Source organism: Fusarium venenatum (assembly GCF_020744135.1).
Source record: "Fusarium venenatum strain MPI-CAGE-CH-0201 chromosome Unknown EDB82scaffold_4, whole genome shotgun sequence".
Classification (NCBI taxonomy): Eukaryota; Fungi; Ascomycota; class Sordariomycetes; order Hypocreales; family Nectriaceae; genus Fusarium; species Fusarium venenatum.
This window is the reverse complement of record NW_027072132.1, coordinates 7,609,799-7,637,095: the sequence shown is the minus strand read 5'-3', so window position 1 is coordinate 7,637,095 and position 27,297 is coordinate 7,609,799. Positions and strand designations below refer to the sequence as shown.

Genomic DNA, 27,297 nt, shown 5'->3' with positions numbered 1-27,297 from the left:
TGCGAGCTTTCTCCACTCCGCTGCAATCCCTTTGATCCATCTAGAACGCTTGTTATTGCAAATTGATATTCTATAGATGCCTTCCAATGCAGATACAAGTAATTATGCCAGATACTATCATTGCCATGATGGCCTCCGTTCTCGAATTCGGTCCTCTTGAGTCTCCAAGGCCGTATGTACGGTGATACGCGAGGTGTCTCGTCCATGCAGGTGCGTTCCAGTCAGCTCCTCTTCGCTCTCGTTATCCGCATTTCCACGCGACACCCACCCTGTCAGTGTCCTTCCTATTGACGCTCTGTCTGTTTCGCTCCGTTTGGCACATGTTATCTCCTGATCCCGCAGGTGATCATCGATATCGTCCCGCATAAATGTGTCAAGGACAAAAGCATCCTGGTTTTTGTTCCCTTTGTTCCCAACCTCTCTTGTAGTCTTTGCCTCTTCCAATCTAATAGGCTGATCCGTATCGCGCATGGCTGATGTACCAGAAGTCAATATAATGAGCTTGTGGCCGAGCCATCGAAATAAAGGTTGTAAAGTCGCTAGCGACCCCGCGGTCACAGCCAAGCCTTGTTCCGTGGTTGACCAAATGGCGATATCAATGGTGGCCCCTGTTCATTAGCACTTTGTTAGGTGGTGTTTATCTTCAGAAAGATAGGATTGGGTATGCTTACACAAAAAGTCCGGGTTCTTGAAGTCATTAATAAACGCAAAACGGACGACTACTGCTGAACTCGCTCTAAAAGACATTAGCTATCATAGTTAGTCTTTGCGCGAATGAATAACCAACAGGCAGGCCATTGCCAAAACAGGCATAACAGCAATCTTGGTCTTGTGTCCCATATTAAGTGAATATACCAGAAACATCGGCAGGATAGCATAAGTAAAATCGGAAATAACACCAAAGACGCTGTATAGATATGTAAGGGCAATAATGATCTCGATATCGATGCAATGGCCGGATTGTTCCTGGTTCCAAAAGAATGAAATAGGCGAGCATTGAAATAGAGTGACGAAAAAGAAGACAACGCCTGTAGACACAGTGATACACATGACGGAATAAATAATCCAGATATCGAGCTTTCGGACAGTGATTCGAAGGAGGAAGTAACCAATAGAGACTCTAGACGCGATCATAGTGAGGCAGTACCATATATAGCACCACCACCAATACATCATCGCCTTTTGATACTGTTTGCGATCAAGGTCCTCGCGGTGCCGACCAGTACCGTAATGCACGCCGATAAGGGCACTAACGACAAATAGCAGGAATGTGATCTGGATGACCACGATGCATTAGCAAATAACACAAATTTAAAGATGTAAACCACTTACAAGAGCACTGCACATACACCAGTCATCGAAGCCAAAGCTCTTGACAATGCATGCGCGGACAAAAACGCGTAACAGAACCGTGATGAAAGCTGTCACGGCCAGTATGTAACCAACAAGTTGTAGCTCGGGACCACGGTTTGACACGGCCATGACTGATATGTTTCGTTTTACTGCTGCGTAGTGTTGATATAAGGATAAGCGATTAACGAGTGTCCCAAGATCCAACAGCGATGAGATACAGATTGCTGAGCATTGTCGTAGGTAAAAAGGCCAGAAGCTGGCGTTAAACTGAACGACTTGCTCTATACGAGGAACGCAAATGTTAAGCCAACTAAACCTGTTTCGGTGTTCCGGGGCAGTTGCTTTGGAGATCTTGGCCCATGAAGTTGCGGCACTAATGCATATGCATTTTGGCTGGCCGTTTTAGGGTTGGCAGTTCTCACTAGTCTAGGTGTGGCTGTTTCTTTAACTTTTATTCGTCTCCCACCACGACCCCGACGATACGGATGTTCATCTCGAACCCAGTTCCCCGCGATTGGAGACTTAAATATCGTTTGTAAAGTCGTGACGAGATTACAGAATCACATCCCTCGATTCATCGAAGCTGGTAGTCCCCTCGAACTTATAACCTCAGTCTATCCCACATGACAGTTCGACGCAATGCCAGACACTAACTACTACTCTATTACACGCCACGTATGGAAGCTCTAAATGCTCAGAGACGTAGAAACGGCGCGAACATCTCTATCGATATGAGTCTGGGATAGAGGTTCTACATTAAATAACTTAAATCTAATTAAATCCTTTAGAATTTAATTTCTAATTTTCCAATGATGGTAATGAAGGAAAGAAACGATAATGGCTGGAAATAGGCCATAGTTGGAGAGATAAGATCTACTGCAAGCCGAAGTGTTGTTCTTGTTGGTCTTTCTGCCCAAGGGTGGGAAACATCCTGTAGGGGTGAAATATTGTAACAAGTCCAGTGGCTAACAGTATTAAAGAGCCATCAAAAACGTAAAACAGGGTTTCGTTTCTTATGACCTTTGCAGATGTTGCTGGCAGTGCTTCAAATATGCTATACGATATAAGCGTGGGCCTCTCTGTATCAGAAGGGTGACTCACCGGTAGGTGCAACGAATGATGATAGCGGTGTAGGCTATGCCTAGAATAACACAGAACACTTTGATTCTCTTGGCCATTTTCGCGCTGTTTTCAACACACACTGGAGGAGATTCGACTCGGTTCAGATCCTCAAACCCAACGCGCAAGCTCGACCTGCGTCGCTTTGCATAGATAAGCATCAGAGTTGCACAGCACAGCATGTTGACAGCCTGAAATGCAATTCCACCAATAACAAGACCTTCGCCAAGTTTAGTGGTAGTTTCGTTGCCTTTACCTGTCGTACTTGTAGCCATCATACCACCGCCGATAACCTGTACAAAAATAGAGACAATGTCCGACCCAACAAAAACAAGAGGATAAAGCTTGGGGCGCAGTATAGACCATTGTGGTCCGTACCATATAACGAGATATTTGAAAGTGATGGAAATTGCGGCCGCGAGTAGTGTTGGGGCCAAAAGGAGAGTGATGTACTGGATGAGAAAAGCGTTCATGTTCCAAGGGTTCTTAGATAAGGCAAATCGCCCAATGTAGCCAAGGAGTTCAAACAAGGTGCCGATTCCGAGCCAAATCATAAATGACCACATTTTACCACGAATGCCATACCATAGTTGTAGGAGAAGTAGGATGATGAAGGTAATGACAAAGAAGGCCGAGGCCCCTTTGGAGAGATAGTCGCCAAAAACAGTGTACTCGATCTTGCAGAAAGAGGTAACTTCATGGCAGTTGGCGTAGCTAGGTATGGTGTTATTTTGAGTGGACATAATGAATGAGAAAAAGCGGTGTTTTGAGAAGAAATTGCAAGAAAAAAAAGCAACTTGATCCCTGGATTTATGTTGATGTTTGAGTTCAAGATAACTCACATCATTTGAGGGTACAAGTGGTGTGTATTAATACATAGGGAAAGCAAGGAATCTTTCATTAAACGAAGCCTGGCGGCCTCCTTTCTTCTCAGCTGAACATGCCCCTTCGCGCTTGTATGCCAGTCCTTCTAAGCCACGCATCGTTTCGTGTCATTCATATAATTCGTACCCCTGCTTCTACTCCATGGACCACAGATGGATACAGCCAAGACTACTCAGCTTTGGCGAGGCGTCCAGGGCGGGTCCGGGACATTTCTGATGTCCGTCCAGCCAGCCAATGAGAAGCGATCGGACCGGGGAAACTTCAGCCCACACCACCAACAGTTTCGAGTTCACATCTAACAACAATCTTACAGCAATCTTTCCTTCGAATCAGGTACTAGCCTTTGACCTTCGATCTTTTCCAATCATAGTAGCCAATCTGGTTCTGCCTCGCTATGGGCTCCACGCATCAAGCGGAGCCGGAAACTTTTCAGTGTCCGCTTGGTGACATTGACTTCAAACCGGCGGCGTGCCTACAGTGTAGCCAACGAAAAACGAAATGTGACCGAGTAAACCCTTGCACAGCCTGCATAAGAGTAAGTCCAAAAACAAATGAAACTGAACACCCTGGACTTACCATTGGAAAAGTCCAACCTTAGCTGCAGTATACCCGGCCCACGAGCTCCGCGCAAGGCCCGACGCAGGAATCATCATGATATTCATGATAGGCTCATCAGGCTTGAAAACCTTCTGCTTGGGCTTCAAAAGAATCCCACACAGAATAAGGATGAAACCAACGTGGACCGCGTCAAGTGCATGATGTATGAAGGGCGTACGCCGGAGTTTGGTACCAGTAAACTGTGGCACATTGCCCTTGAAAACGTTCAGTACTCTTCCATTCGTATCAGGTTAAAGTTCTAACTTGATTAGTTCAATAAAGTAAAGAATCAAATCGATGAGGAGATAGATGAGCTTGGCCCGTGGCCTGAAATAGATATGCCATTGGACTCTAATCGCGAACAGGAAATTAACTGTCTACTTAACAAAAGATCGATACCAAAGACGTCGGATATGCTCAATATCCCAAACCCGAATCAGATTCGTCTTTTAGGAGAGATATATCTACAGAGAGTTCAACCCGTCATGAGCTTGCTACACATCCCGTCATTCACTGACTTGGTCACTTGGGCTGCCTCGTGTCTTATTGACATGCCTCCAATGACCAGAGCTCTGATGTGGTCTTGCTTTAGCATGGCCATAGCGACTTTGGACAAAGGAGATTGCGAAGACTTGTTGAACCTAGACAAGAACGAAGCAACGCAGTTATTCTGTAATCGGTGCAAAATGTCTTTGCTTGAAGCAGACTATCTCGTGAAATTTGATCTCGATACAGTGAGATGTCTAATTCTACTCACGGTTTGTAACTCGTTGTATCTCTATTCGAACCTACACTGACCGGATTAGATGTCTTCTCAAACTCTTCACAATGAAAGTGAAGATTGGATCTTCAACGGCGTCTTAATGAGAATGGCCTATAAGCTAGGCCTTCATAGAGATGGCACGGAGTTCAACCTCAGCCCCTTCGAAACTGAAATGCGCCGTAGGGCTTGGTGGCAGTTGACGCTGTTGGAGATCGGTAGGTCAGCTTTGAGCGGCTTGGTAGAGCCAGATTTACCTCCAGACCGGACTACAAGGTTACCTCACAACGTCAATGATCGCAAACTTTTTCCTGGCATGACGGAAGAAGTAGTTTCCATCGATGGACCTGCCGATACAACCTACAGTGTCATGACATATGAAGCAAACAAAATTCTACTTGACTGTTGTGGACTCTCGCATATTGAAGACGTTTTTGTTAATCAGTCGGATTCACATCGCAAAGGGAGAAACTTGCCCATATCAGCAGCGGCTTGCGAGCTTTTTATTACGAAACTCAACATGCGACTTGGTCTTTTGGAAAGGCTCTACTGTGACGTATCTGCTGGGCCCATATACGAGGCAGCCATGCGCATTAGAACCGGCATAACCAAAATCTTCAGCAGCCTTACTCATACTATAAACATTACTTCTGAGCCGCGCAAAAACTTTTACGAAAATCATATAGACCTTGCAGAATACGTTCAAGACTCTATCGAGGCAATGCATCCATGGTTTCGTTGGACAGTTTGGCTAAACTTCCGACTTCGAGAGGTTTATTACTCCATTGGTGTACTGGAACAAGACTCTAACGATGAGATCCTACAACGGACATGGTATTTGCTGGCTAGGTACTATGAATATCATGAGTCATTATGGAATCTTGAGGATGAAGCTGTTAGAACAGTCGCCTATATTGTTCTTCGTGCTTGGGAGAAGAGAACGTTACAATTGATCTCTGGCTTGGGGCAGAGGGAGCCGATAGCGCCAGCGTTTGTGCAAAACTTACAACAGATGCTGTTGGGAGCAGAACTTGGTAACTTGATGTTGGAGGATGTGTTAAAATGAAACAACTAAACTATTTTGTGCAGCTGTGTCGTGTCAACATCGTCTATAGATCATAGAATTTATTATCAATTCTACTGTTTTATATTGTTTATCAGACGGTTTGATGTCAGAAGAGTGAGCCAATACACACTTATGGGCCAAGATGGTAACTTGAAAGAAGCACATCTGACATTCACATTCTACAACCCCCACTGTATTAGGTTACGGTGTTACTTAACCTGGCAGGTAGTCACCTAAGGATCCAACGCCTGGGGCTTTGGCGTCATTATCCACTCAAAACGAGATTTGAGCTGTTGGAAATCATACCACTTGTAAGGAGTGGCGACTGGTCGAGACTCGAATTTTTATCACGTCAGGAGGTGAAGACCAATCTTGTTATTTATCCTTACGTGAACGATTCGACTTGACATCATGTGGCTATACCTATTATCGAGATGTTTCTTCCATAGCAAAGGGAAGATGTCAGCTAGTGCCAAGAACTTTTACAGGGTCCCTCGATTGCGCCATCGCAGGTCTACAGTGAGCAATTTGTCTTACTAATGCAGTTTATTTTCTGTAGATTCCTCTGTTTTCTTCTCTTTTTCTTCCCTCCTGCAGTCACACGATTGAGCTTGTTATATGGCATAGGTGAAGCCAAATTCATGCATATTTTCCCTGGTTCTCCGCCCATGCATTCTATTTTAGCCTTTTCCGATTCTATTTTCGCTTCGAAGTAACAGGTATTGGCACTAATGATAAATGGCCATGTCGTTCCGAAGAAGTGTTTTAGCCCAGATGATCATCTGCGGCATTATCGCGCTGCTGGGTCCCGGATTATGGGTAAGCAACAACCCTTTCTCTTTCCTGTCGCTTAGTCTTAGCTAACATCTTCCACAGAACGCGAATAATTCTCTAGGTGCGGGCGGCGCTCTTGAGCCATATCTGGTATGTTGAAAGACTCTATGTAATGAAAACTGCTAAACTGGCGTGGGTAAACGCTGGAAACTCGCTAGTCTTTGGCCTGATGGGCTTGTTCTGTATTCTCTCTCCCATCTTTGTTAACTGGATCGGTGTCAAGAACACCTTGATTGCTGGCACTCTTGGCTGGTCTGTTTATAGTGCTGCGCTTTATCAGAATAACCGCTACGGCACTGAGCAAGTCCCTTCTTCCATCTCGAAATTTCGCGTGGCTAATCATTCATCTAGGTGGTTCGTTATTCTTGGCGCAGCTATCTGTGGTGTCAGTGCAGGCCTGTACTGGGCTGCAGAGGGTGCCATCATCCTCTCATATCCCGAGCATGCAAAGCGAGGCCGCTATCTGGCGCTTTGGCTTGGCTTCAAAAATAGCGGACAACTCATCGGTGGTGCCATTAATCTCGGTCTAAATGCCAATCGTTCAGAAGGTGGCAAGGTGTCCTACGTAACCATCCTTGTCTTTGTCTGTCTGCAAGTTCTCTCTTTCCCGGTTGCATTCTTACTTGCACCTCCGGATAAGACACAGCGGCCGGATGGCACGCATATCATTGTAGAGGCCAAGACCCCAGCCAAGGAGCAGCTGCGAATGCTATGGAAGACAATCACGACACGTAAAATCGGACTATTACTGCCTATCTTCTTTTCCAGCTGGTTCTATTGGGTAGGATTGGGTCCGTGAATATTGCTATTAATAATGCTGATGACTCCCAGGGCTACGCTTCGACTTACCTCACTTTATATTTTACTGTTCGAGCTCGAGCCTTGGCTTCATTTCTGTCAGCAATTACCGGCACCCTTGCCTGCATACTGTTCGGCATCTTCCTCGACACTAGCAAGATCACAGTCAGGGTAGGTTATAACACTATCCTTCGCCAATACAACATCTAACATTTCTCAGTCTCGCATACGCTACGGTTTTATCTTCTCCACTGGCCTATTTACTCTCCTCTGGATTTGGGTGCTTATCGTCCAGCACGGCTTCGAACAGAGGCGCCCCGACTACCTCGACTGGACCTCACCAGGATTCGGTCGAGCATTTGGCATTTATATTATGCTGCAGACGAGTGGAAATATGGTGCAAAACTATCTCTACTTCCTTATTGGCACCATTGGTGATGGCACCCTGGAGCTGAGCCGATCGACGGGTTTGTTGCGCGGTGTGGAAAGCTGGGGACAGTGTGCGGCGTTTGGCATTAACAGCAGGTAAGTTGATCCGATGAAGGACGTACGGGGGTTACTAACTTGAGTAGCAAGTTTTCGCCTTTTTATACAACAGTTATCAATGTTGTTTTCTGGACACTCAGCTTGTTTCCAGCTTTTGTAACCATTTGGAAGGTTGAAGGTCGTGTTGATTATGAAAACGAGTCTAGCAACCATGCTGATAAGAACAACGGTTTACCAGAGAACACAATTGAGAAAGGCGATGCTATTGAGAATCCTGTAAGCAAGGCATAGAAAACATAATCATAAGTTATTTCCCCCGGCTTTTGCGGCGAGCTGGAAACCCGCTTTGACAAAGTTAGGTCCATACGCCATTCTCCAGAATATTGGCTACTTGCCAAATTACTCGTTGATTGTTTTTTTTTTACTCTCGTTGATACGATTCCGAGTTCCAATGACAGTCTGCTAAACGCGACTTCAGTCAAACATGAGCCCATATTGACGCGAAACAACCAGACAAGTATGCTTCAACTGAATGACTTGATCACGGGGTTTCAGAACTTCCATATCCATTGATTACCACCTACCTCTTCTAGAACCCCTCTTCCCCGGATTCTTCCCGGATTTTTAGGTAGCAGAAGATCAACATCACAAGCATTTACCCCACATCGCCTCCGACCGGCAATATGTACCGGCAAATATGTCATTCCATTGCCAAGACGATAAACCGAGGCAGTCTCCAAATGTTCTTAAATGAGCTCGAAGATACTCGTGATCAAACTGACTCAAACTTCCCCACATTATTCCCACCATGTCACGAACAACAACGGCACTCGTCGCGCCCAATCTCGATGGCTACTTCAAGCTTCAGCAAGTCCATCTAGACTCTTTACAACCTGATGAGGCACTTGTTGAGATCCATGCCTCAGGAGTTTGTCACACGGATCTAGCTTGTGCCAGCGGCAAATTGCCATGTGCTAAGAATGCCGTCCTTGGCCATGAAGGTAAGCCACTATCTCTATTACACACATGAGTAAACATACTAATATTTTAATTTTAGGTGGGGGCGTTGTCCTTGAGATAGGTTCTAATATCACGGATGTCTCAAAAGGCGACAAGGTGCTTCTATCATTCTCATCTTGTGGAACTTGTCCTAGTTGCGTATCGAACCATCCCGCTTATTGTTACACGTTCAACCTTTACAATTTCGGTGGAAGGCGCGAGGATGGCTCAGCGACCATGTTCACCATCAAAGATGGCCGTAACAAACCCATGCACAGCAGATTTTTCGGCCAGAGCTCCTTCGCCAGGCACACTATCGTTCATCGAACAAGCCTTGTCAAGGTCCCACAAGAAACACCACTCGAGCTCTTCGCGCCTCTCGGATGCGGCATTCAAACCGGCGTCGGAGCAATTTTCAACACTCTAAATGTCAAGCCTGGAAGTTCTGTCGCTGTATTTGGAGTTGGATCGGTTGGTTTGGCGGCCATCATGGGTGCCAAAGCTCGAAAAGCGGGCACCATTATCGCCATTGACCTCCAAACTTCGAGACTTGAACTGGCAAAAGAGTTGGGCGCGACACATGGTGTACTTGGACCAGATCAAGAGCATATCATTGACACTATCCAAGAAATCTGTCCACCGATCGGTGTTGACTTTGCCGTCGACTGCACCGGCGTTCCAGCCATCATAGAAACCATGGTAGCGTCACTGGGAATGAGAGGAAGGGCTGCAACTGTCGGTGCACCTGGAGGAATGGCCACAGCTAAAATTGACATCATGAGTCATCTGACGTATGGAAAAGAATACGTTGGGTGCTCGGAGGGTGATAGTAACCCAGCAATTGTAAGTTGTCCTAAAGTTAGCCTGGTTTTATGTCATAGGGCTGGCACGTGTTGTCTTGTGTAAAAACGTCACTAACTGATCTGATTCTAGTTGATTCCCGAATTGATCAATATGCACTCCCAAGGAGCTTTGCCTCTCGAGAAATTGGTCAAGTACTACGACATGGAAGATTATGAGAAGGCGTTTTCGGATATAGAAAGCGGGCGTGTGATAAAGCCTGTGTTGATGTGGAGAGAAAGCAGCAAACTATAGCAAAGGCCAGTCCGGTCTGATAGCTGCAAACTGAGCCGCCTGAACAGTTATGAACATGGTAAAGAAGTTGCTTTAGGGAAGGAAGACATTATGAGTCGAACTGGTGGAGCCAAAGATATTAATTATTATTCTATCTGGGCGTTGAGATGAACCACCTCAATGTCTATCAATCTATAAAATGCTGCATGTCATATCGCGGAGGCATGTCATCATGAACCTTCTTCAACTTTTCGTATCTAATCTTTAAGCCAAGAGCCCCTCAGCAATGGCAGAAACGGACTGCACGACAGGGTACTTGGGCATGTTAGGCTTGTAGACAGCCTGGCAAACGCCGTTAAAGTCACTTCGGACAGCCTTCTGGCGGGTAAGCTCGTCACCAGGGACACCAAGCTTGACCAACTCGCCAGCATTGTCAACAGTGTTCCAGCCAGGACCAGCAGCGGGATTCTTGATCCAATCGACGAACCACTTGTGGATGGAGTCAGCAAGCTTCTGTTGGGCAGTGGTGACACCCTGGAGAGATTTGAAGCACTCATTGCCACCGTGGAAGAAGGGGACCTCGGTGCCGTGGGTAGGAGCAGTGTTGGGGGGTCCAACTACGTTGTCGTAAGCACCGAAGAAGCGGTAGACCCAAGTCTTCTGCTGCTGGCTACGGAGATCAAGGAGGTAATCGACAGGGCAGTTGAAGCGGGCGTCACCATACTGGATGCCGCTGCGAAGAGACTCGCTAGCAAAATCAGCAGGGTTGTAAGCGGAGATGAGGTCAGCATCAGGAATGTGAGCGCTGTCGGCGTCGAAAGTGTTGATCCAGGAGCTAAAGTCACTGTTCTCAGCACCATAGACAAGGCTAAAGATGGTTCCCTCGCCGTTGGAAGTACCAGTCAGGAGAGGGACCTGAGAAGCGTAGCCGCCAGAAGCAAGGCGGGCTTGGTAGTCGGAGAATCGGGTGATGTCATCAACAACGGGGGTAAACCAGGTGTTGAAGGTGGAGTTGAAGTTCTTGGTCTGGAAGTCAAGCAGATTGACATTACGGAGACACTCGAGCTGGGCGTTACCAGCCTTGGGGCAGCCAACTTCCTCGGCGACAGCGTTGAGAGCCTCGTCGACAGGAGCATAGGCAGGGCCTGAGACAGCGTTGGCGCTCATCTCGACAGCTCCCTTGAGGAAGGTGTTAGGGTTGTTCCATAGGTAGTGATCGACCTGAACACCACCGGAAGAGTGACCACCAAAGACGATGTGGTCAGGGTTACCACCGAATGCTGTATCGTGTCAGTCTCAAGTAAAATTATAGAATAACTGTACCCGCTTACCCTTGATGTTCTTGTGGACCCAGTCAAGAGCTTTCTCAACATCCAAGATGCTAAAGTTCTGGGTGTCATTGGGCTTAGCGTCCTTCAACTCAGAAGAGTGGGGAGAAGCAAAGATGCTCTCTCGGGTGTTGAAGTTGACATAGATAACTCCATTGCGGGCAAAGTTGGTGCCCTGGATCTGGGGGTTGCTGCTAGAGCCAGTAACCATAGCACCGCCATACATGTAAACGAAGACCTAGGAGACTTTAGTCATTGCGCCGATCGATATGTTGTCAAAGTGGGACTAACGGGTAAATTCTTTCCGTCCTTGGGGGCCCAGATGTTCATATTCAAACAATCCTCATCTTGGCGAGTAAATGCATCATTGCTGATAGCTTGAGGACATGTTGGCCCGTAAGCCTTGGCTGTGATACGACGATCAGACTTGGGAAGGTCTTGAGGAGCCTTCCATCTGCAGGGTGTTAGTCGAATGCGAGCTTCATCCTGGTAATGTATCTATGATCTTACCGGTTCTGTCCACCAGTGGATGCAGCGAAAGGCACTCCCAGGTAAACAGCGTTGCAGTGAGCATCGCGGAAGCCCTCAATCTTTCCCTGAGGTACAGCGGTTGGGGGAAGAGGAGGGCAAGGAGGGGCGGGAGGAGCTGCAACGACACACGAAGCAGCCAGGGTCAAACCCGTAGCCAAACTGAAGATAGTGTTATGCAGGACCATCGTGAAAAGGTTTATCTTCTGCAAAAGAGGTTAAGTGAGATGCGGGAAACAGGGACAAACTGGCTTTGGGCTGAAACAGAGAGGTGGATGATAGACGATGTGATGTTCCTGCTTCCTGCAAGCCATTTAAAAGAGAAAAAAGTGACGCAGTGGCGTTGAGGAATAAGGCGGAATCTCCGAAAAGGGGGCGGCTTGCTAACTTATTGGAGACGCTGCAGCGGGCTCGGCAGTGGAGTCGGCAGCAAGGAAACCTTGTTGGATGCAGGGTCTTGTCAGAACCATAACCATGCAAAGACTCAGATCAATCATATCCACGTGGTATCTAAAAGTAATGGTTCGTCTTCTTTAGGCAGGTCTCCCTCTTCAATACAACGTCAAGTTATAAAGTCGTAACATTACCCAGATTTCCCAGATCTAGACTTGCCCTACAAGGTCACAGCATAGCATTCCCATCATTCGATGCTACGCAAATTCCCCGTCCGGATGAAGCGGACTTTAGTGCGTCTGTCGGGCCGGCGAACTACAGTTAGTGCCCTCATACTAACCATTTGTAGCGTAGAATCCGGCGAACAAGCTGAGATACCTTTGAACTATTGATTGGGTTCCTGAACGAACCCCGAGACATAGAAAATGTTTTATAGCGTTCTCGAACGTGAGAAGGAGAGAGGGGGCCAATTTAGTGTGGTGTCTAATATCGCCGTTGAGGTTTGGCCCTATGCTAAAGACGGCTCGGGAGAAAAAAAGCCTCTCCCTTTGACATTATCGAATCTAGTAAAATGTTAGATACAGATCGCAGAATCGGATTTGAGGATGGATCTCATCTATCTCAAACAAAGTTCAAGTCAATGTGACATTTCGTAGGATCTGCCCCGTGCCCTGGCTGTCGCAGATCAGTTGCATCATTTTCCCATCGTTTCACGATCGCACATGCAAATCTTGAGCTGCAGGAAAAAATATCAGGGGTAGGTCTAGTTGGCCGAAAGAGGCTCGGATCGGCAAACTCCCAACTCCCCGCCTTCGTTCCCTTCGGTTCGGCGTACAATGGGACCGACTCATGTTTAGCACCTCGCTTAGCTGAAATGTCTTGCCGTCTTATCAAATTTTCTCGGTGGCATTTTCTCTTATCCAATGGAATGCTCGTACCTGACACCACGTACGTTAGTTCTTGAGTAGATTGCACACAAATCTGAGTTCTCTAACCAGGTTCAGAGTGAGTTGGAGGGACGGAAAGCCATTCCCGCAGCTTCCAGAAGACTTGATAGGCTGCATTCGATGCCCAACGGAGATCATTTGCTCGTGTTTCCGTGGAAGATTCTGCGCCAGGTGCGTCAATGCGGAATGGGCTGCACTAGATCTACTAAACGAAGACACACTGGGAATGGTTTGCGAAAACTTCCAATATTCCGCTCTCGTTAAGATCTTCCGAGTGGGAGAAAAGCACAATTATTTAATAACAAAATCATGATATTGGTAATAACAAGCCGAGGACATGGTATGCAACGGACTTAGCTTCGGCCACACCAAACCACATCCCCCAGACGAGACTTGGACCACCGCCGCGGCCCTGAACTAGTGATGTGCCAAGTTCCATCATTGGGAGTTGTCATAGTCCTGATAGGAACTGTTCCACTTGGCACGCATTTTGACTTCGGGGCTAGATGCTAGTTTCGTCCAGTGCTTTCTCCACGACATTAACGCATTTTGGGAGCTGGATGCGTTGCCATCACACATAATGGGCTGACGGGAGGCCCCGAGCAATTACGCTGTGGCAATATACTCCGAGGTACCAGAAAAATAATTCGCAGGTGCATGGTTCAGGGGCCGCTACCAGAGAGCTGGGAATAATCAGTTAACTACCTGCATACCCTCCTTCCATTTTTCCAGTCTGATGGTTCTGGTCTGAAAGTTTAAAATATTTCTTCACCTTGGCGATTGATCTACGTGTGGACGTTGCAATGGCAGAGGGTCTCGGTCAAGTGGTACGTGTTTTTTGCTGGGGATCCTGGATCCTTTTTTAGTTGCTGATCCATTTTCTTTTGTGTCTTTGCTTTTTTTGCATTTACTGACACTTCTTGTTTAGGTGTCTTGGTACATCGCTACGGCGGTTGCCTGCATTTTCCTGATCCTTCGCTTGTGGATCCGTATCCGTAAGCTCGGGTCTCTGCAAATTGACGATGGCTTCATTGTTCTGTCTGCGTGCTGTTTGATAGGCGATCTTATCATTCAGCAGCATATGTGGAATTTGGGTATGGCGAATATTCCTGGTGCGAGTCCAGAACAGTTCAAGGGCATGATGCAGGTAAGTTTTTTATCGCTTTCAATGTGAAATTTGTGATTGCTGACCTGGCATAGATGATTGTCCCGGGATCAATTCTTTACGTGACTTCGCTATGGGCTATTAAGATTGCCCTCGTCCTCTTTTACAAACGACTTGCCGCTCCTGGAACGAGACTACAGACGATTTACAACATTACGCTGGGACTGTTGGTGTGTTTTTGGGCAGCAATCTTCTTTCACATCATCTTCCAATGCTTTCCTCACGACAAGCGATGGTCCCAAGATCCGACTTGTAGGTTACACGAATACTCGACGAACGAACACGGACTGACAATAACCACAGATCAATGCGATCCGAAGGAAGCTGAGAGGAATTACTGGTTGACTGTTATACTAAATATCAGCACTGATATCGTCAGTAAGTACAAGCAACGGTTGCTTTTGTCAAACTTACCTAACATGTTACAGCCATCAGTTTGCCCATCTCCATGGTTCTTCAACTACAGATGAAGACGAAGCAAAAGATTGGTGTCGCTGCCATCTTTGCCCTTGGTTTCCTTGTCGTTATTGCTAGCAGTATGTTGCCTTTCCTCCAGATGTCAACTTGTCTAACCCTTGCAGTTATCCGAGCCTACTACTCCAAGAAGAACGAAACCATGTTGACATGTACTGTTTCCATGATTGAGACAGCCGTCGCCATCATCGCCACTTGTCTACCTCGTAAGTTGACACCGCAAAAGCACATAGCATCGCACTAACATCGTTCTCACAGCTCTACGAACTCTCTTCCTCGGACAAATGTCCTCAGCCCGAACAGGCTCCAACTACGCTGGACGCTACGAACTCTCCTCCACAGGTCGCAACCAGACACGACGAACGAACCACAGCCGCATCACCACCAACGTTATTGGTGGTACACAGAATAACGATTCACAGGACGAGCTGTTCAAGGAGTCATTACAGTCGACAGCGGGACGAAGTGTGGCGAGCTCGGATAAGACGCCTGGTATTACTGTTAATACGACAATCCTTATGCAACATAGTGCTGAGGACGAGGCGAGAAAATCGCAAGCGAGGATCGACCACTTTGCATAATCTTTCTTTTTTCCTATAAAAATAATAATTATAATTTACTTTATTACGTTACAGCGTCATCTGCCTCATCGCCTTCAAGACAGCTTTAGTGTTAAAATCTTTTTTTTATAAACAAATACATGTCTAGATATGTTACACTTTATTTTTTCTATCTGTGCAGCGAAATTAGACTGCATCATGTCTTATAGCATAACTGATCGTGCTATCCAGCTTCTCTGTTCACATTCAATACGCTATGACATTATTGATCGAGTGTTCTCCACAATTCGTTGATGTTTTAGTCCAAGGTTGAGTTAAAACGCCTTATTAAGTCCTTTTGTACAGGGTAGCTTCAGTCCGACAACAGCCACCTTTTTATTTTCTAAGAGATTAAAATGAATTACTAGAACTTCCAACTGACTAGGCGAGGAACTCTTTTTTGACTAATTTTGATTTATTTACTCATAACAATTTGGTCAACCTCAATCCTCATCTCCTTTCCAGGTTGCGCAGAGACACGAAATAATATTTCCTGCTCATTGCCGTCCTCATTTTTCGATTTATACTTATTTTTGGACTCAATGTAATTGCCGTCACGTGTTGCTGCATCAAACCCGTCCCAAGATGATTCCGACTCAACCACACCAGCATTAGCTTGTCCCGCACCGAGGGTTGCCAGCCCCTAATTTGCAGTTAGTATTGAGCACAGCACAATGATGGGTTTACATACAACCGAGAAGTAAAACCTTTGTTCTTCGTCCAACATCATGCAAAACGAAAACCCTCCAGTGACCCCCTTGGCCACGCCGTGGTCTGAGTTGCAGGCGCCAAATGTCATGTCTTCGAATACTCCTGCCGTATCAGGAGGAGTACAAAACTTCCCTGAGTCCCAGTGGACTCCGTCCAGCCGAATCTGAAACTGAGTTGCATTTCTGACAGTGCATTGGAACCATCGGAACCTCTTCACCAACTCAGCAGATGGTTGTGGCCAGACTGTGTCTTTTACCTATAAATGGTCAAGATGCTTTCACTATAAGATAATGCCGATAACAAACCTTTCTCACTTTCTCAATAAGCTCAGCTCCTGTGATAAGCTTTGCGGCTATGGGAATTACAACCATGTTATTGTTGTGTAGAGGAAGTAATTAGGCAGAACAGGAAGTTGATTGAGCTTTAAGGGGAACTTTTCGCTAGTGACAGGAGTTGCCTGCCTGTTTGAAGGTCTGAAAGCGTAAGTTGGATAAAAATTTGATGGAAGGTTAATAGCACTTTTCATGTCATATGATTTCATGCAAACTGAGTCTAGGCTGAAAAAGTCATCATATGAAGTACTGTTGGTAAAATAACTACTTATGCTGTCTCAAGTCGGAGGTTCTAGGCCGACCTGACAGCACGTCATAGATCTCTACGACCACAATGTGTGACCGGCATTTGTATCTTGACATTTGTTTGGTGACATTCTCAGTCAATCTACGGATACAGCTCCAACCGAGACAATCTGCTGAGGGGAAAGTAGAGGGAACATTTGTTCTGGCCTTTTTTATGCATATTCCGCGCTCATCGCTGCTTTTATGAGACAAGTTAGTGCTGGAGACACATATCGCTAATTGCTTGACCTCTGAAGTTGACAGTGTACATGGAAGTTGGAGTTTCAACCGGTTCTGAAGGCAAGTTGAACTGAACTTTAGGGGTTCGTGTAATATTTACACTGCTTTCTTTCTTGTTTCTGAACATGTTCTCGCGTTAACAAAAATCCGACGTCAGTATGTCATGTCAATAGTGCACTCTTCTCCTAGTTTAACATGCAGACTCCAACGAGAAGAACGCACCGTTTCTTGAGATTTTCAGGTAGCCTTTCAAAGCTTTTGTCGTGTTTGTTATTAGTCCTGTTATTGTTTGTATTGGACAATGTCAACAACTTTGACGGTACCAGTCTACTAATGCTGTTGCCTTGTTTTCTCATATTCTTTAATATGCGTTTCCTAATAGACTTCTGCGTCAGATCTCTCAAGTCAGCCTGAGTAGGCACTGTCGATGGTTCTGTTGTATGCTTCACTTCACTTTGAACCACCACAATTTTGAGATGATGGTTCCTTGCGCCATTTAAAAGACGTTTAATGTCTGATCCTTCAGTGGAAATACCACACGAATGACATTTATCGGGATTACAGCAACATATCCATTGGCTTTTGAAGCCGCTAAAAACTGACTCCTGCTCTTGCTGTTTTCCGAGAGATCTTGCCTGCTTTTTCGTATCTTTTGTTGTCTGAAGCGAGGTTCGACTTATATGGAGTTGAGACGACATATAGAGGCAGTTGCGTAACTCATCGTTCCTATTATTGATAGTTTCAAGGAGTTCGACTTTTTTGTGAGAGAAGCTAATTTTAAGCCTAAAGATAGTGCTTTCCAAGTCGGTTCTATCTAGTTGATAGGCCTTATGTCACTCCGTCAACAGCTTCCACTTACAGAAGGCTGCTTAGCCCATTATGAGTGGAACACTTACCTTTTCAAAGGGTAACATACTGCGTAACTCTTTCAGTGCATCGATGATATCCTTCATGTGTCTCATGAACCAGTCGCGATGGGACCGATCAATCCTACGGTCGAGCATTTCGTGAATGCGGAAGTCATGCCAGAGACTCGGATTCGTGTTAAATCGAAGAGCTTCCAGTTCTTAATTTGAAAGCCCTTGCAGCAGATCCAATAGAGCCAGAATGACTTGATCGAAATATATACGATCTGTGTTAAGTCTCCTGATGAAGTCGTCAAACGATTTCTGGAACTGCCACCAAGACTGAGCGTCCTTTGCAACACCACTCAAGTCTTTAGCACAATCGCAGACGATCGGGAATAACCCAAGCACCACACCTGTGATTTCGAACCCAGACATGATATGAATTGGCCGACTTGTCCGACAAGAACTAAGTTATGTACTAATAGTTTTCTGAGTCAAATATCAGCCTGGATATGAGTGCGGGGTAGAGTAATTACATGAGCACATGATATCTGACGTAACAGTAGCAAGAGTCATCTGTGATAAAGTAGCTGTATCGCGAAGTGGATGTGAGTGATGGATTAAGGAATGTGGGAGGGGAACGTGGTGTCTTGGAAGCTAACCAGATTCAAATATCCAATTATGCAGGGATCTTTCTTCGCGAGGCCAACGACTGGTTTAATTAGTATCGGCAACCAGGATTTGACCACGCTATTGATCGAGCTGAGAAGTAAGACTTGGCACTATTGCCATTAGAATTCAATTGACACCTGTAACTGGCAGAAATACGTCGTTGTAGGTAGTCTGAAATTATCAGCTGTCAAGAAGACAGCTGAAGGTTATGGATAAACGGCACATGTTGCATTGTACTCCGACATGTTCTTGTACTATCTCCGACATGGGTTACAGTGAGTTTATAAAATCTATTAGGCCTCGTTTCAGTTCGTTGATAGTTCTCTTTTTCTACGCAAACTTCAGTACTCAAATAATACCAAACTATTGTACTTACAATCTACAAACTCCTAAACATGTTAGTTCTATGGATGAAATATACGGTGAGAAACTCTAACAGTTACCAGGGCTACAGTAACAAGTCTCACATACGGAGAGGGTCATGATGTTGTAGATTTTACTAAGCGTCGCAACATCGTTAGCATATTTGAGAACGCTATTAACAAAGGCGAGGCGCTCCATGTTACGAATGCCACATTCGACAATACCGACCCTGCACCAGGTCGACCCAAGAAAGTCGTTATCAAGTACTTGACCGAGTGGAGAGGCAAAGAGAAATGCCGCCTGATCAAGGAGGGTGACCATGTCCATTTCGGATACGACATCAGGAAGATCACCTACGGCAGACGCGAAGACCCGACAGACTACACTGGCAAGAAGAAAGTCTATGCTGCTTTCATGAGCGCCTTGGAACACCAAGAAAGCATCATCATCAACAATGGCCTCTTCGGCAAAGACCCAAACCCAGGTGTAGCCAAATTCTTCACTATCGAGTACAAGGTTGCTTATGATCACTTCAACACCGAGATTGGAAGTGATTCAGGCACTTACAAGAGACGCTCTGTCTACGAGGGTGGAAGAGTTGACTTTCTGTGGGAAATTCTTCGAATCGAGTATTGTTCTACCGAGAAGAACGACTTCTGGTGGGGTCGACATGTCAATCAGGCCACGACGATCAATGACCCTGAGGTCTTCCGAAAGTTCTATGAGCAATGGCTGCCTAAGAAAAACCTCTATATCTGTAATGAGCTCATGGGTCCGGATCCTTATCCTGGCAAGGAGAAACGTGCCCGTATGTTGGCGCGCTACCCTGAGGACCGAGGCTACACATATTGTTGGATGACAGGTGATGAAGGGGAGAACATGAGCTGGACCACCCCTGAGCAGTTCAATCGTGATACCTCTAACTGGATGGAATTTGTTGGGCTGTTCGAAGGTCCGTAAAGGGACATATATGTATCAATTAGAGCAGTTCTATTTCAGGGACAGTATTACTTTATATGGCCAACATCAATGACAGAAGACAAGCTCGATCTGGATTGACGTTTACACCTTCGTGCCAACAATGATAGCCGCCAATACTGCCACCCATCTGTACCAACCCATTAATGTAATTTTAGAACGATTTGACTACCCAGAACATCGGGAGGACTTTTAGCCGCTGTAATTACCATGAAAGAGTAAGTGGCTTTCACAGCCTGATTGCCAAGATGTGTTGGTGGTACAAAGCGCTGTAGCCTCCCAACGGGATTGGTCTGAGTTCCAGCGGTAAGACCTCTCTGTATGTAGGTGCAGTTTCATGCTTAATACCAATGTATCTAGTGTTAAAATTCTAATTAGTCTATCACAGAGCTGAAAGAAGATCTTCGAGCCAGGCAGGCCTGGGATTTTGCGGGCATGTTTCTGTATTTATTATGAGCGTGGCGCCTCGTTTCGCTGAAACCATATCATTTTCTTGAAGATACACAATCTACTCTAAGACGATACAGCCTGAGCCTCATCAATACAAGCAGACACCAGCTTACGACATGGAAGCCGAGTATGTCGAATTGACCTCTGACAGGGAGTCATCCAAAAAGAACAAGGGTACTCGTCACAGAATTCTTTCTATGGATGGATGGGGTCTTGAATTGCTCGCTTCCTTAACAAGTGTCCTCCTTTTTTTTTTTTTTTTTTTTGGGATGGTTATCATGTTTCTCCTCATGGATGGCGAGCAGTATTCCAAATGGCCGTTTTCAATATCTCTGAACTCAGTCACAGCTATCTTATCAACATTTTGCTCAGCTGCGATGATGCACAACGTCAGCTCTTTCATCGGGCAGCAGAAATGGATCTACTTCAAGCAGTCTTCGCGCGCTGTATACAGCATAGAGATATTTGACGGGGCTAGTCGAGGTCCGTATGAATCTATACTTCTCCTCTTTAAAATTCTTTGTAATATCAGTACTTTAGGTGCCTTGATAACAATCCTACGACTAGGATTTTCTCTATTTTCTCAATTGGCTATTGACCTGGAACCCAGAATGGTAATTGTTCCAGACCCCTATGCCATGTTTGGATATACACATGCATAAGATAGAAACATGTCACTGGGTGTTACTGGTGGTAAGATGCCACGTTACTATATAAAGTAATAAACTGACAGTTCATCTTATATACATACCAGATGGAATGATGCAATCTGCTATTATTCAAGGTCTCCATAGTATGAGTATGAGTCCCATGTCGTTGTTCAATTGTGTCGGCGCTTGCAATTGGACAGACACTTACATATCCTTGGGCTTCAAGAGTACCTGTAAGAATGTTACCAACTCAACATTAAGAACAATGAAATGTATCATGCCACACAATGGACCTCCAGAGGTTTGCAACGTCACAACACCAGGAAATATAAAATTGACTACACATCATTCGCCCACCACTCTCCAGACTATATTTCGTTCAAATGCAACAAGAATTACGTCAGGGGATCTTACAAAATCCTTGGGAGATTTAGTAAGAATTGCAGTTTATAAATCGCGTTATGACGAAGTAAGCTTTAACACAACTGGTATCAATATCACGGAATGTTCTATTGGTTTTACTGCCTACGAGTACAAGGGTGCGGAAGCAAATGGTAGCGTATTTATGTTTGGAGACCTCAGCGAGATCCATATCGAAGGCGTTGATTGGGCATGGGAACCAGTTCCTTCTGGTGAAGCTCGACAACATATCGTCAGCAACAGATCAACAACACCAGAATTACCATCATTCCGGATATCCGGACCGGACATCTGGGCCCTGTGGGAATTCTTTGAGTCCATAATATTTCAAGGCGAATATATGAGTGGAGGCTACAAGAGTATAAACTCCGGCCTCAATGCTGCCCTTGGTGGAGACGCAGATGTTGAGAATGCTTTCAAAAATATGGCGCAGAGCATGACAGACTACATCCGCTCAGGGCCGAGTTCAAAACGGGCTGTTGGAGATGGAATCGAGTTTCGAAACTTTGGGTCTATTAACTGGCCCTGGTTGATCGGACCTGCGATTTTAGAGCTGGCTGCGTTGATATTTGCAGTCTGTACAATAATGGCTACCACGAGAAAGCACGAGGTGCCACTTTGGAAATCTTCGGCTCTTGTACTGCTGAACGCTGAATATGACAAGAACGCGGGGACAATTAATGGAGAGTTTGAGGGTGTCAAAGAGTTGGAGAAAATGGCAAAGTCGTCAAAGGCGCGGCTGGATTAGACGAGATATCAATAATACCTGGTTGTGATGGCATATAGCTAGGTTTCCTATTTGCAACCATACGATAAAGAAGGCTTGCATCGCCTCCTTGATATGTTAACTTCTTTGGGTATACATAAAGCTTGACAGCGCTTTTCTTTTCCGTTCTAGCAGTCTCTATACACAGTCAATTTAGCGCATGGGCTCCATGACTATGCTAACTACAGAGTGGATCATTAACAAGTGCATTATTCGTTGGTCTGAGTTTCTTATAATACCGTTTGCTCAATGATGGACTTCATACAACCAAACATTCAAGACTCCAAGTCTTTAGTATTCATTGACTACTAATCGTATCCATATAAAAACCAACAAAAGCCCATTCCCTATGCCCCTCAGAGTCCATCCGAACTAATAATCCCAATCATTCATCTACTGGATAATCTCCCACTCCTCGCCGTGGCCTTCAACCTTGGAAATCAAGGCACTGCCCGAGCTTCCAGTCTCTCCTTGAGCGAGAAAGTTCCACTTGAGGTCACTGTAGTACATGCGGCAGCTGTGGCCACTGAGAACAAGCTCGCTGTTGTCACTTACAGAAACATACTTCTGCTTACTCTCACCACCGACAGGAACGATGGAAATCTCGTCACTTCCAATGATAACAGTCTTCTTCTTATCATGATCTCCGTCAATGCGGAAGATGAACCGAGTGCGTCCCTGGCTGGTGGCCCAGATCTGATCGTCCTTGGCGAGCCAGTAAAGCTCCGGGTTCGATTTTGAGCGGATGTAGAAGCTAAGAATTTATCAAATTAGCGAATCTTCTATATCAGTGCAGGATTGTAAATCATACGAATTACCGCTGACAACATCAGCTCGATCAGGTAGGTGGAAAGTGTCCAGGCCTAGCGCGTCCTGATTTCCCACACCCGAAATAATTATCTTATCTGCCAATTTCGGGGCAAGATCCCAAACGTTCGCACCACTGCTCCAAGTGTAAAAATCGGGTGCTAGACGCACGAGATTGTTATCGGCGTTGGAGGATGCCTCACGCCACCACTCATCAATGGTTCCAGCATCAGGCGCAGCAAGAATATAGCGATAGTATCGCTTATCATTGGCAATCTATACGTTGGGTTAGGACGTCAAGGGACTTTTTTATGCAGAAAATACAATTGCAAACGCGACGTACGACGTATTTGACATATGCGTAGTGAACCATTGTGAGCGTAGGTGTGTATTACTTGCACTTGAGCAAAGAGTTGTACTGAGTATTGTAGAGTAATAGAAGCTAAAGCTAATATTAGGATGAGGATATGAGTCTGGAGCTCAGCGTTTCAAGGTTGAGCCTTTATACTTGTTATAATGTTAGGAAATAACTGTCCCCTTACTATGGGAGAGTAGACAGTGTGATCTCAAGTTGCAGCTGATTTTCCCTGCTTGGATAAAATATTCTCATCTGAGGCCCAATCGCATACCGTTCTGAGACATTTCATCATAATATCTTACCGCTTTGACGTAGGAAGTAATACGAAATCTTGGATTGGGAATGTGAGCCTTGAACGTGGCTTGCTGAGAATCTTGGCTACTAAGTACAGATAGACCAATCAGCCAATCTAAGCTCACACTAACAGATGCGCTGCTAAGGTAGGGAAATCGCTTCTAGTCGCAAGAGACTATATGGGATGTATGCAATGGGATTCTGCTGACTGCTACAGAGCCAAGCATCGATTCAATAAATACCCCACATATCAGAAACAATGACGACCAAATTCTATAGCGTTTAGTATAAGGTTGCCAATCGGCGATCTTAAATCTGTTGTTTACTCATGTTCGGTAAGTTCATTGGCGATAATTAAACTACAGTTTTCGCTGATCAGTCAAGGCCACAATCAATTTCTACAGATCAGACGTTCGGAAGCCCGACTCCCGAAGGCGTGATCTACAAAGAGACCTTTAAAAGGGCTATAGATATGCATCCGTGGCTTAGCTGAGGATATGTCAGTACAATAAGGGAATTAGCTAATGCAAGTTAGCCGTCAAGGAGAGTGGCCAGTAAACGGGACGGCACGGCGAGACCGGTGTTTTCCAATTATAGTTTACTTTATCTTAGACTGATCGACATATCCAATACTATCTGCAGTAACGATCGTCTGATCGGACAACGATCATTCCAGGGAGTAAGCTAAAAGAGCCATTTCGGCTATTGATCGTTGGAGTACACCAGCTGAGGCCAGCAAGCAATGACAAGTATGTGACAGTGAATGCGAATCCTTCCTGGAAATGATTCAGTAGATGCCTCATTAGGCAAGAGACTCTCAAAGTGGCTGATATTGGTCTCACTCAGGCAAAAGCCATCAACAGTAAGGTAAGACCGTCTGTAAAAGTGTTAATCTCCCTTGTTCTAGTGTCTTACACTGGGAGAATCAATTGAACGATGTCATCCAATCGATCGTGTTTGTGGTGACCCAAGAACCTGTGCCATGGAAGCGGAATTGACAGATCATATTCAGGGAGTCCAAGGTTGAGAAAGAAGGCTGGGTTGGAGAAGCTAACGAGTCTACAGCGGCCGCTTCCCCGCAGCAATTGGTCACTATCCTTCGGCGAAGAAGCCTCAGATCTCGATGAGCCATTTATTAGACCAGAGAATTGAGGAACAAGCACTTCAATCTACAGCATCATAGTAATGTTGATCAATAGTGACGCGGCGGCTGAGTTGAGACATTGTGATGCCGAGGGAATATTGGTGCTGTTGAGTTAAAAGGTTAGTGTAAAAAGGTTTTAGTTGAGACTCATGATGAACAAGTTGAATTCGGATAAATACCTATGAATGGGTATCACATACGCAGCTCAGATACTCAACCATCTCTTCAATCCCTTAATCTCATTTACTACACTTCTTATTTGCTCCCAACTATGCATCAACATTGGAAGACTCTTTTTATGCTGTCAACGCTCGCATCGAGTAGTGCGGCAAAGGATCTTCCATTCGATGCTCATGTCATCCTTCAGCAACCTGGTCTACCTACGGTGCTTAGCAAAAATGGTACTGGCCCAGGGCTTGATATCCCGACCAATCGCCCACACAGGTCCATCGATCTGAGTGAGATTGTCCCTGCGCAAGATTCTGCTGGCAACCATCGTTGCTGTCCCATTGGAACTGTCAACGACGGCACCGGCTGCGTTTTCCCTCAATCTTCAGTGTGCCCTGAGGATACCTACCTTGATGGCAACAACTGCATCAGCAAGAAACCGCCGAGTTGCCCAGAAGATCTTGTCTTCAACGGTCGAAACTGCATCGGCCCTGCGCCTACTTGTGCTCCTGGAAGCTGGTTCAATGGCGAAGCCTGTGAATCTGAGACTGGACCTGGATGTAGTCAAGGCTTCAGGTATGACGGCGGTGTTTGCATTTCCCTCGCTGGGCCGGGATGCCCTCCTGGATTTACTCTCAAGAACCGGCTTTGCACCTCAAGTGTCCCGCCTCGATGTCCCTCTCCTCTCAAATTCGAGGACGGGAGCTGTGTTGGTTCCAAGCCCCCGTCTTGCCCTCCCAACACAAAACTTTTGGACAGTAACTGCATTGGCAAATCTCGTCCGTCTTGCCCTCCCAGTTACATCATAGAGAACAATGTTTGTACTCATAAGACCAAGCCGGAGTGCCCTGTTGGCTCCTACTTTGATGGTTCTACTTGTGTATCGAAGAAGCCCCCTTCTTGTGAGCCCGGCTTCTTCAATGGCAAGATCTGTGAAGACAAACCGTCCTGCCCACCCGATTTTGACTTGAGGGGGAGAGTGTGTTCTTCTGAAAGCAAGGCCACTTGCCAGGTTGGCACCTATTTCTCTACCGATGATACCAGTGGAAAATCTGCTTGTTGCCACAAGAACTTCCAGTTCAATGGAGAGAAGTGTCACATGACAGCTGAGCATGAAGATGACTGCCCTCCAGGAGCCCACTATGATAAGGGGCGGTGCTGGGTTAGTCCTTTGACGGAGCCCGGATGCCCTACTGGAGGAAAGTTCAACGGCAAGGTCTGCATCGTTCAATCTGTCCCAGAATGCCGATCTGGGACATACACTAATGGAAAGTGTCTTATCTCTGAGGATCCCACTTGCCCCGATGGTGCTGTCTTTGACGGCGAAAAATGCGTTATGGAGAAGCGTGCGACTTGTCCTCCAGGCTCATCCCTCAGTGGCAAGAAATGTATCTCAAGTCATGATCCAACCTGCGAGGCTGGCCAAATCCTGATTGGGGATTACTGTACCTATGAGAAGGGCCCTGAATGCCCCGATCCTTCAATACTCGTTGGTAGATACTGCAAGTATCCTGATCTTCCTTATTGTGAGGATGGTGCCGACCGCCACGGCAACGACTGCACATCTCCAGTGACACCAGATTGCCCGGCCGGAAGCTCTTTCAACGGCAATAACTGTGTTTCGAATATTCGTCCTGATTGCAAGCCTGGATACTTCTTCAATGGCTCCACTTGTGTTTCCAAAAAGGATGGTCCAGGTTGTGCAAAGGGCATGTACTTTGACGGTACCAACTGTGTGTCCAAAGAGCGTCCTGGGTGCAAGGATGGCAGTACGTTTAACGGAAGTGATTGCGTTGACGAAGCCGATCCTAAATGTCGCACCGGTCTAGTCTTTGATGGCACCAGCTGCGTTTCCAAGTCCCCTCCTCGCTGTGAGCCTGGCACAAGCTGGAATGGAAGCAAGTGTACTTCGGATAAGAATCCAAGTTGCAACCCCGGAATGACTTATAATTCCGAGACTGAGACCTGCGACTCCGATACCAAGCCGGGGTGTCCTACGGGTACTGAGCTTAGAGGCGATATCTGTGTGTCGATCAAGCCGCCTACGTGCCCTGAGGGAACGACTCGAAAGGGCGGCAAGTGTGTGTCTGTTGACCCGCCCGAGTGCCCTCGCGGTCTTACTCCCAGCAATGGTCTTTGCGTCTCTACCAAGCCACCTGGGTGTGGTGAAGGTACTATCTTTGACGGCAAGCGGTGCGTCATTGGCAAGACCCAGGAATGCTATACGTTGCATACCTGCCCCCCTGTTGGTGCTGCTGGACTGTCTGCCCAGCCTGCCCAGCCTGCTCTAGCTGCTCAGTAGATAATATTTTCTTATGTAATTATGTATTAGTTCAGAGTAAGTGTACAGTTAACCTCAAAGGTCTTGTTTCATTATCTTAAGTAACATTAAAGAATGTAGCATAT

The 27,297-nt window shown here is 46.0% G+C and overlaps 12 protein-coding genes across 12 annotated transcripts; 7 read left to right on the top strand and 5 right to left on the bottom strand.

Moving 5' to 3' along the window:
• Positions 1-117: 117 nt before the first annotated feature.
• Positions 118-1,482, bottom strand: EDB82DRAFT_563206 (uncharacterized protein; the record flags this gene model as incomplete). Its single annotated transcript, XM_025725913.1, has 4 exons — positions 118-608; positions 672-736; positions 788-1,275; positions 1,333-1,482. The coding sequence occupies 4 exons, from the start codon at positions 1,480-1,482 to the stop codon at positions 118-120; spliced, it is 1,194 nt and encodes a 397-aa protein (XP_025594464.1).
• Positions 1,483-2,093: 611 nt separating this feature from the next.
• On the bottom strand, positions 2,094-3,314 carry EDB82DRAFT_453604 (RTA1 like protein-domain-containing protein). Its single transcript, XM_025725912.2, has 2 exons — positions 2,455-3,314; positions 2,094-2,407 (listed from the first exon to the last, which is right to left on the bottom strand). The coding sequence occupies exons 1-2, from the start codon at positions 3,213-3,215 to the stop codon at positions 2,227-2,229; spliced, it is 942 nt and encodes a 313-aa protein (XP_025594463.1). The 5' UTR covers positions 3,216-3,314; the 3' UTR covers positions 2,094-2,226.
• Positions 3,315-3,644: 330 nt separating this feature from the next.
• Positions 3,645-5,873, top strand: EDB82DRAFT_580837 (fungal-specific transcription factor domain-containing protein). Its single transcript, XM_065610001.1, has 4 exons — positions 3,645-3,892; positions 3,945-4,178; positions 4,227-4,712; positions 4,761-5,873. Exons 1-4 carry the CDS (start codon positions 3,752-3,754, stop codon positions 5,778-5,780), a joined length of 1,881 nt encoding a protein of 626 aa, XP_065463631.1. The 5' UTR covers positions 3,645-3,751; the 3' UTR covers positions 5,781-5,873.
• A 651-nt stretch (positions 5,874-6,524) lies between these two features.
• On the top strand, positions 6,525-8,448 carry EDB82DRAFT_563204 (uncharacterized protein; the record flags this gene model as incomplete). The annotated part of the gene is made up of 5 exons (XM_025725909.2): positions 6,525-6,599; positions 6,676-7,395; positions 7,446-7,583; positions 7,633-7,937; positions 7,985-8,448. The coding sequence occupies 5 exons, from the start codon at positions 6,525-6,527 to the stop codon at positions 8,187-8,189; spliced, it is 1,443 nt and encodes a 480-aa protein (XP_025594461.2). The 3' UTR covers positions 8,190-8,448.
• Positions 8,449-8,706: 258 nt separating this feature from the next.
• On the top strand, positions 8,707-9,803 carry EDB82DRAFT_436454 (chaperonin 10-like protein; the record flags this gene model as incomplete). The annotated part of the gene is made up of 2 exons (XM_025725908.2): positions 8,707-8,899; positions 8,956-9,803. The coding sequence occupies 2 exons, from the start codon at positions 8,707-8,709 to the stop codon at positions 9,801-9,803; spliced, it is 1,041 nt and encodes a 346-aa protein (XP_025594460.2).
• A 216-nt stretch (positions 9,804-10,019) lies between these two features.
• Positions 10,020-12,163, bottom strand: EDB82DRAFT_357005 (Alpha/Beta hydrolase protein). The gene is made up of 4 exons (XM_025725907.2): positions 11,810-12,163; positions 11,591-11,753; positions 11,303-11,537; positions 10,020-11,251 (listed from the first exon to the last, which is right to left on the bottom strand). The coding sequence occupies exons 1-4, from the start codon at positions 12,013-12,015 to the stop codon at positions 10,236-10,238; spliced, it is 1,620 nt and encodes a 539-aa protein (XP_025594459.1). The 5' UTR covers positions 12,016-12,163; the 3' UTR covers positions 10,020-10,235.
• Positions 12,164-13,638: 1,475 nt separating this feature from the next.
• EDB82DRAFT_356997 (uncharacterized protein) lies at positions 13,639-15,478 on the top strand. Its single transcript, XM_025725906.2, has 7 exons — positions 13,639-13,994; positions 14,096-14,314; positions 14,368-14,584; positions 14,636-14,710; positions 14,761-14,868; positions 14,914-15,012; positions 15,065-15,478. The coding sequence occupies exons 1-7, from the start codon at positions 13,971-13,973 to the stop codon at positions 15,385-15,387; spliced, it is 1,065 nt and encodes a 354-aa protein (XP_025594458.1). The 5' UTR covers positions 13,639-13,970; the 3' UTR covers positions 15,388-15,478.
• A 236-nt stretch (positions 15,479-15,714) lies between these two features.
• On the bottom strand, positions 15,715-16,487 carry EDB82DRAFT_563202 (uncharacterized protein; the record flags this gene model as incomplete). Its single annotated transcript, XM_025725905.2, has 3 exons — positions 15,715-16,048; positions 16,097-16,372; positions 16,422-16,487. 3 exons carry the CDS (start codon positions 16,485-16,487, stop codon positions 15,821-15,823), a joined length of 570 nt encoding a protein of 189 aa, XP_025594457.1. The 3' UTR covers positions 15,715-15,820.
• Positions 16,488-18,736: 2,249 nt separating this feature from the next.
• EDB82DRAFT_563200 (uncharacterized protein) lies at positions 18,737-19,941 on the top strand (the record flags this gene model as incomplete). Its single annotated transcript, XM_065609776.1, has 4 exons — positions 18,737-18,768; positions 18,940-19,664; positions 19,719-19,808; positions 19,862-19,941. The coding sequence occupies 4 exons, from the start codon at positions 18,737-18,739 to the stop codon at positions 19,939-19,941; spliced, it is 927 nt and encodes a 308-aa protein (XP_065463630.1).
• A 1,014-nt stretch (positions 19,942-20,955) lies between these two features.
• On the top strand, positions 20,956-22,102 carry EDB82DRAFT_481674 (uncharacterized protein; the record flags this gene model as incomplete). The annotated part of the gene is made up of 2 exons (XM_025725901.2): positions 20,956-20,977; positions 21,039-22,102. The coding sequence occupies 2 exons, from the start codon at positions 20,956-20,958 to the stop codon at positions 22,100-22,102; spliced, it is 1,086 nt and encodes a 361-aa protein (XP_025594453.2).
• A 219-nt stretch (positions 22,103-22,321) lies between these two features.
• EDB82DRAFT_356968 (uncharacterized protein) lies at positions 22,322-23,520 on the bottom strand. Its single transcript, XM_025725899.2, has 3 exons — positions 23,271-23,520; positions 22,932-23,203; positions 22,322-22,874 (listed from the first exon to the last, which is right to left on the bottom strand). The coding sequence occupies exons 1-3, from the start codon at positions 23,298-23,300 to the stop codon at positions 22,514-22,516; spliced, it is 663 nt and encodes a 220-aa protein (XP_025594452.1). The 5' UTR covers positions 23,301-23,520; the 3' UTR covers positions 22,322-22,513.
• A 1,474-nt stretch (positions 23,521-24,994) lies between these two features.
• Positions 24,995-27,193, top strand: EDB82DRAFT_481672 (uncharacterized protein; the record flags this gene model as incomplete). Its single annotated transcript, XM_025725898.1, has 1 exon — positions 24,995-27,193. One exon carries the CDS (start codon positions 24,995-24,997, stop codon positions 27,191-27,193), a length of 2,199 nt encoding a protein of 732 aa, XP_025594451.1.
• Positions 27,194-27,297: the final 104 nt, after the last annotated feature.